This window comes from Pelodiscus sinensis, chromosome 3, assembly GCF_049634645.1.
Source record: "Pelodiscus sinensis isolate JC-2024 chromosome 3, ASM4963464v1, whole genome shotgun sequence".
NCBI classification, from domain to species: Eukaryota; Metazoa; Chordata; order Testudines; family Trionychidae; genus Pelodiscus; species Pelodiscus sinensis.
Window position 1 is genome coordinate 33,511,237 of NC_134713.1, and position 12,798 is coordinate 33,524,034.

General features: G+C 44.6%; 1 protein-coding gene across 2 annotated transcripts in view; it reads left to right on the forward strand.

Moving 5' to 3' along the window:
* The first annotated feature begins 2,770 nt into the window (after window positions 1-2,770).
* PXDN (peroxidasin) overlaps window positions 2,771-12,798 on the forward strand; it is a 122,765-nt gene continuing 112,737 nt past the window's right edge. The window contains exon 1 of one of the 2 annotated variants that reach the window (XM_006131038.4): window positions 2,771-3,219. In XM_006131038.4, coding sequence (XP_006131100.1) covers window positions 3,008-3,219 — 212 coding nt within the window. In that variant the 5' untranslated portion in view covers window positions 2,771-3,007. The remainder of the gene's footprint in view (window positions 3,220-12,798) is intronic. The other variant, XM_006131039.4, reaches the window with a different exon arrangement.

The window sequence follows — 12,798 nt, forward strand, 5'->3', positions numbered from 1 at the left end:
GGAATAAGAGATCCTCCGGAAAAGGACTTTATTCCAGAGGATCGTGCCAGTCTAGACACTTTTTTCCGGCTTTTCCCCAAGCTGGAAAAAAAGCGGTGGACATGTTTATTTAAATCCGCGGGGGATATTTAAATCCCCCGCGGATTTCCCTATTCTGACTTACCTGCTTTGCATGACTTTTCCGGAATTAGGGGCCAGTCTAGACGTAGCCCCAGTGTTTTAACCTTTCCTCATAAATCAGGCACACACTCTGAAAGTCAGGATATCAAGTTAGGGTTTTTTTTAAATATATATATATTTTTTGCTCTTCTCTGGATTTTTGTTAATTTAGCCACATCTTTGTTAAAGTATGGTGCTCAGAACTGGACTCAGTTCTCTAGTTGAGGCTTTATCAATTTCAAGTAAAGCAGAATAATTATCTCCCATGGAGGGGGTGAAAACTTTAATTTCTTATAGGTAATGTATCATAATTCCCCCCTGGAGGGCTCATTGTGGGTGCTTTTGGGGGTGGGGGTTTTGATACATTCCTTATAGATACTGTTGTAAGTGTGAGGGTGGAGAGCTCGAGGCAGGGGGTTAGGGGTGTGTGAGTAGTACAAGAGTCAGGGCAGTGTGTTGGGAGTATGGGGGAGTTTCAGGACAGAGAGCTGGGATAGGGGGTTTGGAAGTCAAGGCAGGGAACTGTGTGTGGGGAAGCCCAGGGCAAGAGGCTAAGGGTGTGTGTGTTGGGGGGGGGGAAACAGGAGTCAGAAGAGAGGCCTGTGTTAGGGGAGATGGAAGAGTCAGGGCAGCGGCCTCTGTGTGAGTGGAAGTATAGGAGTCAATAAAGGGGCCTGTGAGTGTGTGTGGGGGGGGGGGGAGGAGGTGTAGGCATCAGGGCATAGGGTTTGGGGTATGTGTAGAGAAGCTCAGGGCAAGGGGCTGTCTGGGGCTGGGTTACCTTATCTGGCTGTTGCTCCTCTTTTCTGTCAAGGGAGTTGTGGACAAGCTGTGTGACGGCACTGTTGCAGCAGGCAAATGGGCAGTGGTGGCGTGAGAACACCCAAGCACTGCTTCTTTCCCCTGGCTTCTTTTGGGGGTCTGCATATGTACTGTCTGGCCTCCTGCGAGAGAGGGGAAAAGCGCGGACGCACCAGGAGCCATCTGGGAGCGTGCCCATCTCCCCTTCAGATGGCCCCTTTAACTTGCCTACCTCAGCTGGCTGCCTGCCTACTTACTGTGGCACACAGGGTTGCCAGTGCCAGTTGGGAGAGCACACTGCAAACTGTGCCTCATGCTTACACCTGCAGCAGAATACCCCAGCTGGCTCTTACTGGAGCAGTGCATTACCTTAACCTGTGCTCCCATGTATTACATACATCGCTCCTGTTAATGCAATTATACCAGTCTCTCTTTCACAGCTGGATTACACTGTCGACTCATATTCAATGTGTGATTCACTACAAACACCAGATCCTTTACTGCAGTGCTATTGCTTAGCCAGTTATTCTTCATTTTGTAGTTGTGCATGGATCTTTCCTTCCTACGTATAGTACTTTGCATTGTCTTTGATTGAATTCCATTTTGTTGATTTCAGACAAATTCTCCAATTTATCAAGGCTACTTTGAATTCTAATCTTGTCTTCCAAAAAGCTCCTCCCATCTTAGTCTCATCTGAAATTTTATGTCTGAAGTTCCCACAATGCATAATTTGGGGCCTGTTGCTGGATATTAAGTAATGGTTACTTAGTTAATCGAATTTCCATGGATTACTCAATTAGTTGATAAGGGACTATTATTGGTGTGGCTCTGCATTTTAAATGTAGTAAGAGCCCACTATGCAAAGTCACAAGGGGGTTAGCTCCTAGGGCCAGTGCAAGCCATGACTGAACACTCCAGGCCTGCGCTGGTTCTAGGATTGTTGTGGCTCTCCTCCTTAAATATAACAAAAGACAGGACTATGCAGCACTTAAAAGACTAATGAGATGGTTTATGGATAGTGTGTAGTCTGGTCTTGAAAGTTAGAGACTCTGCTAACACAGCTACATCTCTATTAATCTCCTTAAATATAGTAAGAGCCACTGGGCTTACTACAGTTAAAGTGCAGAGTTGCATTAGGGTTAGCTCTTGGGCTGGTGCAAGCCGGGACTGAACGCTCGCAGCTCGTGTCGGATCCAGGATTGCTGTGGGTCTGCCTCCCCCCGCACTGCAAAGACGGTGCTGGGGGAACCAGCTGGTAAGCCAGCTTCCCCAGTACTCTCCCCTGTCCCCGCCCTTTGCTGCCTCTGATACACAGGCTGCAGAGGGGTGGGTAGGGAGGAAGGGAGTAGTTGAATAGTCACTCCACCAGTCCCTTACATCTCTAGTCTATGCTGGGGGAGGCACTGCCTAGATATGTGTGGTCCCTTCAGTGTGGTAACCTGTGACTGAGTCCCAGGAGTGGATGGGGGGAGGGCAGTTGCTGTCTGCTCCAGCACAGGAGTGGCTGGGAGGAAGGGGTGCTCAGACCTATCCAAGGATCTGTCACTCTGCACCCCCCGGCTGGAGGAGAGGTTCAGACCCGTTCAGGGGCCTGCTGCCCTGTGCCCCGGGGGGGGGGGGGTCAGACCTGTTTAGGGGCCTGACGCTCTGCACCCCAAGACAGGAGGAAGGTTCAGACCGGTGCAGGGACCTGTCGCTCTGCGCTCCAGGAGCGGTTGGGGATGGTTCAGAGCAGAGTGAGGGGAATCAGCCCTGCGTTTCTCCGCCCCCTCGCCCCCCGCCGCCCCGCTTCCCCCTCTCCGGGCGGTGCCTAGCTGCGGAACGCTCTGCTCGGGGTCCCCTTGCGCCCCTGCTCGGGCCGGGGAGCCAGTGGCGGGGCTGGCTGCCCAGCTCTCCAAACGCCCAGAGCGCGCCGTGGGGCGGTCCCACTGCCGTCCCCTCCTCCCACCAGCCTGCGCTGGGCAGGGAGTCGCCTGCGCCGGCTCCAGGTCCAGGAGCGAGAGCAGCCGCAGCTGAGAGCGGAGACCTGCTGCCGGCCCCTCGCACCATGGCCCGCTGCACGTCGGCGGCCGGGCTCGGCTTCGTGCTCCTGCTCTGGAGCGGGGCGCTCTTCCTCGCCGCCTCCCCGCAGCCCCAGTCGCCGCCGCCGCGGGGCAGCGTGTGGTGCCCCAGCCGCTGCTTGTGCTTCCGCACCACGGTGCGCTGCATGCATCTGATGCTGGAAAGCGTCCCCGCCGTGTCGCCCCAAACCACCATCCTGTGAGTACCCGGGGAGGCCGGGAGCTTCCCACCCGCCACGCGGGAGCGGGCAGCAGGGGGGCTTCGGAGCACTTGTGGGGCGGGGGGAGGGAGCTGTGCAGCCGCCGCCGCCGCAACCCTTTGTCTCCAGCCTGTAGGATTGGGAGCGGCGGTGACTGGGCTGCACTCCGGAGATGGATGTGGCGCGAGCAGCCCGCACCCAGGCTCTGCCAGCTGGGGCTAGGCTCAGTCACTCGTGCTCGCCGGGTGTCTGCCTGGCGAGTTCCTCTCCCCCTTTTTGCCTCGCTGCGGGTCGCTGAGCGCGCCGAGGCGCTGCACTGTTGAGTTTGGCCCGCAGCTGTTCGCCTTCCCCCCTCGAGGCCTGTCGCCAGTAGGACGAGTGTGTGTGGGGGGAGGGGGTAGTGGGGGAGAGATCACTCAGCGGGCTCCACCTCCCCTTTCTTGGATCCTTTCATGACTTATTCAGCACCGGCTTTCGGAGGCAGCTGCAGAGAGCTGTGTAAGGAGCTGTTGCTTCACCAGAGGAGACTTGGGCTTGATGGGAAAGGTTTCGTCGCACTCCACCCAAGCCTAGATGTTTTCAGTTGGACGCACTTTTTGGTTGCTTTCCTGAATCGGGCTGTTGAACTGCAGAGCTACTAGAGCTGTCGCCAATTCTTGTGAATTTGTAGATGTTCTTAAATAAAAAGTAATTGTGAAACATGGAGATTGTGTCTAATAATAGCCGGTTTTTTTAAAGTATATCTGATTCCTAAAATGTTTTCACTGTGACTCTTCGCAGTGGCTCGGTACAGAATGTTTCATACATGACAGTGGCTCGTTTGGGAATGTTATACTTTTGGCTCAACTTTAAGCAGCACTGTGGACATACTGTTCACATGCATCTCAGGAAGTGGGTCTTTGCCCACGAAAGCTTATGCTACAATACATCTGCTCGTCTATACGGTGCCACAGGACTTCTTGTTGTTCTTGTGGACATACAGTACACCAGGGACCAAATTCTATACAGAATTATACACTCCAGGGTCCCCATCTCACAAAGATTTGTGCAAATGCTTAACTTGATTGAGTGTGAATGGTCCTATTTATGTCAATAGGATTGACTCCTTTGCTACTTGTAGAGTAGCATAAATCTTGGCAGCATTAGGGTTCAGACAGCTGATTTTCAGTGGGATTCTATGGTGTGAAAGCCAGTACAGAATTTGGTCTAAAATTTTTTGACATTGATTTAATATCAGTTTTATTATTTCCTCCCAAAACTTTTACCATGTACATGTTTTGTTAGTCTTTAAAATACTACCAGGCTCTTTATTGTTTTTAAAGTTTTTTTTAAAATTTATTGTGAGTAATGGATTAGCCCCATGAACCTGTTTCTTGGGATCCAACAACACTCCTGGAACTAATTCCTGGCCTCGCTTACACAAATGCAACTATAGAAAACTCTGAGAGTAGAGCCTGGCCCTGGCTATTTTCTGCAGGACCTACTGTAACTTACTGACTTTTGAATTTCAGTTATTTTCAGAAAGGCCCCATTGAGTCTTTTGGTATTCAGACTCTAAATGTCTCATTTTTGATTCCCTCTGGCACAATGTGAACCTTTTTGGCAGGATCTGAGCAGTCCTGAAGTAGTTGTAAAAGTTTTAGTGAACAATACAGGAAGTGGGTGGTTAATGTTTCTTGCATTTGGAACTAAGTACATATACAGAGCACATTTTATATTGGTCATTGAGCTTTAGACAGCTTTCTGTAGTTTTGTGTTGTGATTTTTTTTAAAAGAATCCTAACAGGGATGCAAGTCGAAAAGGTTTGGACACATGGCAAAGATATTGAGGCTTACAACAGCAAAATAGATTATACCTGAACAAGGTGGAGCACTTTTCACCATTAATTTGTAAGATGAAAATATATAAACAAAACCATCTTTATAGTTGTCTAACCTCTTCAATATCAAACCTTCTAGTCTCTCAAATTTGAGTAAGCATTCTAGTCTAAAATAAAAATTAAAAAGAAAATAGGTTAGCATTTAAATGTTCTCAACTCAGTTTAAGGAACTGTTCTCAAAGTATGCCTTGTGGACGTTTGTGGTCTGTTGAGATCTTACTATTCACATGGTGACAACTATCCTTTTTTCCACCTACTTTATCACCATTAAAAGACAATTAAAATATAGCAGGTACTTTCTGAATATTACTTTTCCATAAAAGCAATTTCTATAGTTCCTACAGTTGGTGGTGGTGATTGAGAAGGTGGGCCAGAAGATACTATTGCAGTATGGAATTGTTTAAGAACCCCTTCGCACAAGGGATAAAATTGATCTAGTAACCACAACCAGTAACTTCATTTGCTATGAATATATCAGAAGTAGTAATTTTTGCCTTTAAGCCCATAAATATACATTATGAATATTTATTTATTGCATACATTTTGGAGGTATTTATTGTGGTAGTATTTCAGCACCCAATGGTTTACATAATTATTACTGTCTGTAGTTCTTTTCCATTTTGTAATAGTATGTATGGTAAACTCTTTTGCAGAAATGTTATGCTTTTGTGGAGATACCTCATCACCCAGGCAGAAGCAATGTTCTGAACCTCCATCTTTAGCGATGGATTATTTTTAACATCAAAATAAAATACATTTAAATTATATTCCATTTGTTAATCATCAGTTTATATTTTTCTTTTGGAATTAGTATTTTTAAGTGCATTGAAGAATGTAAGTTTAGTGAAGTTACAAACAGTTTGGTCTGGACCATTATGAAGTAGACTGAGCCAGCTAATGCATTCCACAGAAGTAAGGACAATAGAAGTCTGTAGGAATTTTCCAGCCAAATCTATAAATCATCTGTCAATCTGTGTTGACATTCGTTTTCTATTCTGTTTAGCTATCATTTTTATGACAATGTCATATTTTGTGTAAGGTAATGCAAATACATTTTTGTGAATGGCAATGATAGCTAGATTGTTTCGAAGTATTAATTAGATGCTTTAATTTAAATACATTCACTCTCGCTAGAACAGAAACCTATAAAAATCCTGCAAACACCGCTACTAGAATCTTAGCATGTTTTCACTAGCAGGACTTTATCTTCTTACCTTTTTCTCCTCTTAATGTATGGCTCTACTCTGAATAGTGACTAAGAATGGCAAAATGGGATTTCCTTTTTTATTGTGTCTCATTGATTTCCAGACTCATTTTTTCAGTTTATAACTGCCTCACCATGGAACCAGAGAACTGAACGGTTTTCTTTCTGGCTCTCACATCACTTCCAGTGGTGGATTAAAACAAAATGGACCTGAATAAAATCCAGACAAATATTTCCCTCAGAAATAAAAATCTTCCTTCTGCAAATATGTATGTTGCAGTCCTGATTTCTTAACATGTTTCTCCATTCACTGACATTGCCATTCTGCATTCCCTTGGAGATCCATATTCTGGCTTTGATTCACACAAGCAGACTCTTAACAATAGTGCAGTCTTACTGAAGTGTGTGGAGCTCTGCATAAACACAGCACTTCATCTGAGTGGATCAGAGTACAGGATCAAGTCTTCTGTGTGACTACTGGTTGGCTCTAGTCCTTCATCTGCAGCTCCTTGAATCTACTTCCATTACATCCCTGGCCCATGAATTACTCTTTCCAAAATAACTTGTAAAGTTAATAGTCTCTCATCCTTCAAGAACCACTTCTTCCTGATACCTAAAATCTCCAAATAAATAATGACCAGGGTAGAGTGCTCATGGGAACTGCTGATACAGGTTCAACCTTTCTAGTCTGGCATTCTCTTGTCTGGCAACATCCGTGGTCTGGCATGATTTTAGTTAGCTGGATGTTCTCTCATAACGGGTGTGGCCAAGTTTCCTGTGGTCCCATAACATTTGTTTACAGACACCAGTCCTGGCCTGCAGTGTTTGGTATTGTTATTTAGCTCTAATTTACCCCTAATATCTCCTAAGAGCCCATAAAGCAGTGGACATGTTGGTAATGCTGCTAGACGATATTGACCCCCTGTGGTTAGGCAAATTCTCTGATTCAATACTGGTCACGTCTCAAGGGTGCTGGACTAGAGAGGTTCAACCTGTATTACTTTTGTCCTCCCTACTCCTAGCTGCTCTTTATCCTAATAATGAATAATAAGTTGTTTGGGTCAGGGTCTCATTCCATTTTTCAACAGCATCTACTTTGTCCCATGATTTAGGGCCTGTGCAGGGTGAGTGCACCCCTCTCTCTTAGGGAATAGGGCTTACACCTATGTCCCTCCCAATCTGATTTCTTACTCGCCCTTATGAACAGGGTGATAGTCCTAGTGGACAGAGTCCATAAATTTGCCCTTGTCAGCTGGACTGCAGGGTGTAGGGGCCAGTGTCAGTCAATACGCCCTTCTTTGCAAAGCAGCAAAGCTAAATGCCCAGAGTCAGAAAATCTGCCCCTTGTCATGTGACAGTAATGCCTAGTGGTCCCTGCTGGGCACAGGGGAAGGTTTTGTGACCCTAACAGGGCCCGCCCTCCCTCTCCACTGGACCCCACTTCAGGACCCTGTAAGAAGCTGTAGCACAGGCCTCTGAGTCAGCAGGGAAAGGCTCCAGCTGAAGCACACAGTTAACTCTAGGCTTCAGCTTACTCACTGCTCTGCCGTAGGATTCTCTTGGACAGAAGCCTTTTGTCATGTCTGCTTCACCATAGTCTGGACATCCCTGTTCCCCCTAGGTTCTGTGGCTTGCCCTTCCTCCCACATCTCTGAACCTGCAGGGCCTTTAGGGTTACCTTGGCATCTGTCTGGGCTGCGGCATGGTTGGAGTGGGTTGTACACATCCTTCCTCCCCGGCAGTCAGCCCCAACTGAGGCAAGCTACTCTCTTTTATACCTGAAGCATGACCCTTAGGGTGAAGGGGGGTAGTTACTTAGCCACAGTGTAAAGCTACCCTATTCCCATCCAGTGTGGGACAAGTGTGCCCCATCATAGGGCTTTTGATTGCTTCTGTAATGCAAATAATAATGTATCTTGCCTTAGTTTATGCTGATCATCAGCAGTAGCAAAGATTTCACAGGCCAGATTGTGTCTTCCTATTCTATTCCCTATAGTTTTTTCTTTGCTATACCCAAGCAATCCCATTTAAGAAACTGGGGTTTCAAAGATTTATCTTTGCTGGGTCTACAGTGTGAACAGGGGACTAAAGTAGAAAAAAATTCCTGCGCAAAGGGCTATGGCTTGTAATACACTTAAAGTTCAGATCTATTAAACATAAAGCTACTCTTTATGTAAAGTCACTTTGGATATGCCTAGAAGTATCCCAGAAAAACTCCACTGCATCTAAGGAACATGTTTGCTCTTCCACACAAAAAAAGCAGAAGAGCAAACATGCTCTCTCGGGAAGCCCTGTATACCTCGAAAAAACCTCTTCCGGAAAAGCAATCGGAAAAAGGCTATAGTGTAGACCAGTGATCCCCAACCTTTTGGGGCTGCTGGGTGCCCGGGGGCGGAGCTGTGCATGTGCTGTGTGCCCAGGGGCGGGGGCCGCCCATGCACCAGGCACCCGGGGCTGGCACCGGAATGTGCCACGACCCCGGGGCAGGAGCTGCCAATGCACCCAAGGCCGGCACCAGCATGTGCCGCTACCCCGGGGTAGGGGCCATGTGCCTGGGGCCGGCACCGTGCATGTGCCACGCGCAGAGGGGCGGGGCCAGCCCAGATTGTTCGGCGGGTGCACATAAATGGCCTGGTGGGTGCCATGGCACCCCGTTGGGAACCACTGGTGTAGACCTAGCCTTTGCAGGGATAACTCTAGTTAGTGATAAAGTTGCATGCATTTTAAGAATCAGCAAGGTTGCAGCTGTTTTGTATCTTGTGGCTGCTTTTAAAACTTTGAGAGGGGTATCCGAGGGAAAACTTAAACAACAAATAGGTCTTTAAAGACTAATAAAACATGTAGATGGTATCACTCCAACACTCTGGTCATCTGAAGAAGAGGGCTGTGCCCACGAAAGCTCGTGATACCATCTACATGTTTTGTACTCTTTAAAATGCTACCAGACTATCTGTTGTTTTTTAAGTTTTTAAAACTTTGGTCATATATAACAGTTAATAATATATTAGTTGGCAGGTCACAGATTATAGGACTGATTGAAGTAGGATATATTAATCATATAATTAAAAAGGCTGCCTCTTCATCTTCATAGCAAATTTGTTATCTCACTCAGAGTTTATAATTGGGCTTGAAAATTTTTCTTACCCAGTCACTGGTTCAGTAGGAAGCTGTCCCTGGTAAACGCCATTAGCTTCAGCAGATGGTTGCAAAAATAAGCATCCAATTGTCTGATATAGAATTGTCTTCTGAAGTCTTCTGACAGATGGCTTCGGTGTCTCTTCTACAGCTCAGGTTTTTCCAATGGCTGTGGAATGACAAGTGACCAACCAGTCATGTCAATTTTCATTACATCTACTGGGAATGCCAAAGGAAACAGTGAGATTCACTAGAGTCAGGTCAGTTTCAATCTGCTGCTTTTGAAAGTTAGGAACAGCAGAAGCAAATATGGAGCTATTAACTGTGTAGATTAAAAAAATGAATGCTTCAGTAAGGATACAGGAGCAGAGGTGCAGCAGCCCTCCCTGCTCCAATCACAGGAGCCAAGAGGCTGGGGTCAGAGTAGTGTTGTGAGATCCCTAATGCCTTGGAGTAATCAGGAGACTGTGAGTTTGAGGATTAGAGGGACAAAGTTGTTTAGAGCAGAGGGTCTAAATTTGATGTTAAGCCAAGGCTGACATGAGAGGTAAGTGTAAGGCAAGAATGGCACAGTAAGTATCCTAGCATCTTTTCATTTCCAAGATGCTTATGTTGGCATTTCACTTGGGAGGTGCTGCTGATCAATGGTCCTGTATTTTTTTTAACTGATATTTAGCAAGTAAGTTTAGTCTTCTGGCTGTTTAGTGTTTAATAAAATTTTCAAGCTTTCTCTGTGAATTGATAGATCTGAAGGGAAAAATAAGTGTTAGTTTGTGAAGAGAATTCGTACTGAGAGTGAGTTTGGGAGTAGAGGAAACATAAAATGCAGGGAAGGAGGTAGATGTATTTAGAAAGTGACAAGAGACCTGAAGCTGTGGCTACACTAAAGAGATTACAGTGGTTATAGTTGTGTTGCTGGGAAAAGGTCTCCCGCTGATATAGGACTGTCCCACCAGCACTTAGGTTAGTGCAACTTATATTGCTCAGGAGGTAGCATCTTCCCTCCTCTGAGTGATATAAATTATACTGACATAAACTCCTCAAGCTCTGGTTACATGAAACAGAATGGAAATTTGAAATAAAAAAAACACACCCAAAAGTTTTGATGCCTTTTTTTAAAGGGGATTTGTCAAAATTCTGGCTACATCTACATGTTTTTGTGGAAGAAAATACACTAATGAGGGACTCATTAGCATAAGTCGCAACATCATTAGCATATTTTCTGTCGTTTCTTTTTGAACAAGGGGTTTTTGCACAAAAAGAAGCAGTGTGGACGTTTCCTTTTTGCGCAAAATGGGGTTTTTGCGCAAGATCCTCATGCCTTGCAGAGATCCTTATGCCTCATTAGCATATTTTCTGCTGCAAAAACGTGTAGTGTAGATGTAGCCTTTGGGTTTATATATTGAGATTTTTGGTGAAGATGGAAGATAAGGATTCTGTTGCTCCACAGTCAATATATATGAGCTGTGTATCAGTCCATATTTTAGTAGCTGTATATTTTGAATAATATAGATTTGACCCTGGAAATATATATGCTTATGCTTTAACTTTCCTCCGTGTGAATACTCTTCAGCATTCTCAACCTATAAAGATAATGACTATTAACAGTGAGTAAAGATAAATGCATGAAACTCTTTAAAGGATTGGGGGTTAAAACTTTTGCTTACTGGAAAACTATATAGTTGTAAAACCACTTTTTATAATATATATTGCTCAGGTTAGAAATTTATAATGATTTATATATTTGGAAGAGTTGCTGCACAAAATAACAGGAGGATTGCTGAAGATTTTTTTCTATCCTTTTTTTTAAAAAAAAAAATGAAATGGCTGGTCCCTTTTGCCTTAATCATTTGGTTCCTCTCAGAATTTGATTTTAAAAAATATTATGGACTTGCTACTGTAAGCATGGACAGAAATTCAGGACAATCCAGAGAGATGGTGCAATGAGCACCGGATGAACTAAAATAGAATGACTCAAATGTTTTGAGTTTTTTTTTCTTTTGGTCCATTCTCTTATCCTGCTGCTGGATTTTGTTTCTTTTTGCTGTGGAACTATCTATTACTATTAACAAGAGCCAACTGGTTGGATTATAAATAAAGCCATTGGCAGTGTGTGCTTTGGCCTCTGGCACTTCTTTGGAGTTGGGATTTATGAGTTTGTAAAATGCCCAGCATGTGCCCCCTGATCTTTGGTGCTACTGTAATTCAAACTTTAGAATAATAAGCAATATGTAAACTGATGAAGTAGTAAAAGAGTTCGGAACAAGTTGTGTCCTATTTCTGTTCCCCTTCATTACAAAAAGGAACTTGAACTAAAACCAATGAGCTTCAGAGGGGTAGGTGAGTTAATCTGTACCTGGAAAAATTTTAACAATAAATAGTCTAGCAGCACCTTAAAGACTAACAAGACACATAGATGGTATCATGAGCTTTTGTGGGTACAACCCACTTCTTCGGATGAATGGAGTATTAAAAGTCCAGTTCCAAAATAAATAGGGGATGGGGCGGGAGTAAGAAGAAAGGGGGAAAAATAGTGAATTAGTGTTCAAAAACAGTGGGATATACCTTGCTATCTTTTACTCGATTTTACCTTAATGGCACTTTTCTCTTACCCTCCTTTTCTTTGGGGTTCTGCTGCAGCCGTTATTGTATTTTCTTTAGTTTTTCCTTTTTCTCTTTCCAGTTACCACTCCCCCAAACCTTACGGAATGTTCTGACTCCAACATTCCTTTCCTTCTTCTTAAAAAGGATACCAAGCATAACATTCTGTTTGCTGCCTGTCTAGCACAAGGGAGGAAAATAATATCGTTCAATATATGCACTGTTATATTTACAGTATTGGGCAGTTTTAATGGGGATCATGCTCATAATTTGTTCATTTAGCATTAGCTAGATAGGTGCACCTAGAATCCTTTTATTAGTCATGTTGCCAAACTTCCTTCTTAGAAAGTATATGGGGTATCTTAAAATTAGTTTTATACTGTTTTCCAACATATTTTATTCTTCTGTTTAGCTGTAAAACATAATGTATCTATGTGATCCATAACAGCATGGCTACGTCTACACTGGCACCCTTTTCCGGAAATGCTTAAAACGGAACAGTTTTCCGTTATAAGTATTTCCGGAAAAAGCGCGTCTACATTGGCAGGATGCTTTTCCGAAAAAGCACTTTTTCCGGAAAAGCGTCCGTGGCCAATGTAGACGCGCTTTTCCGGAAAAAAGCCCCGATCGTCATTTTCGTGATTGGGGCTTTTTTGCGGAAAAGACTACTGTGATGTCTACACTGGCTCTTTTCTGGAACAGTTTTTCCGGAAAAGGACTTTTGCCCAAACGGGAGCAGCATAGTTTTTCTGGAAAAA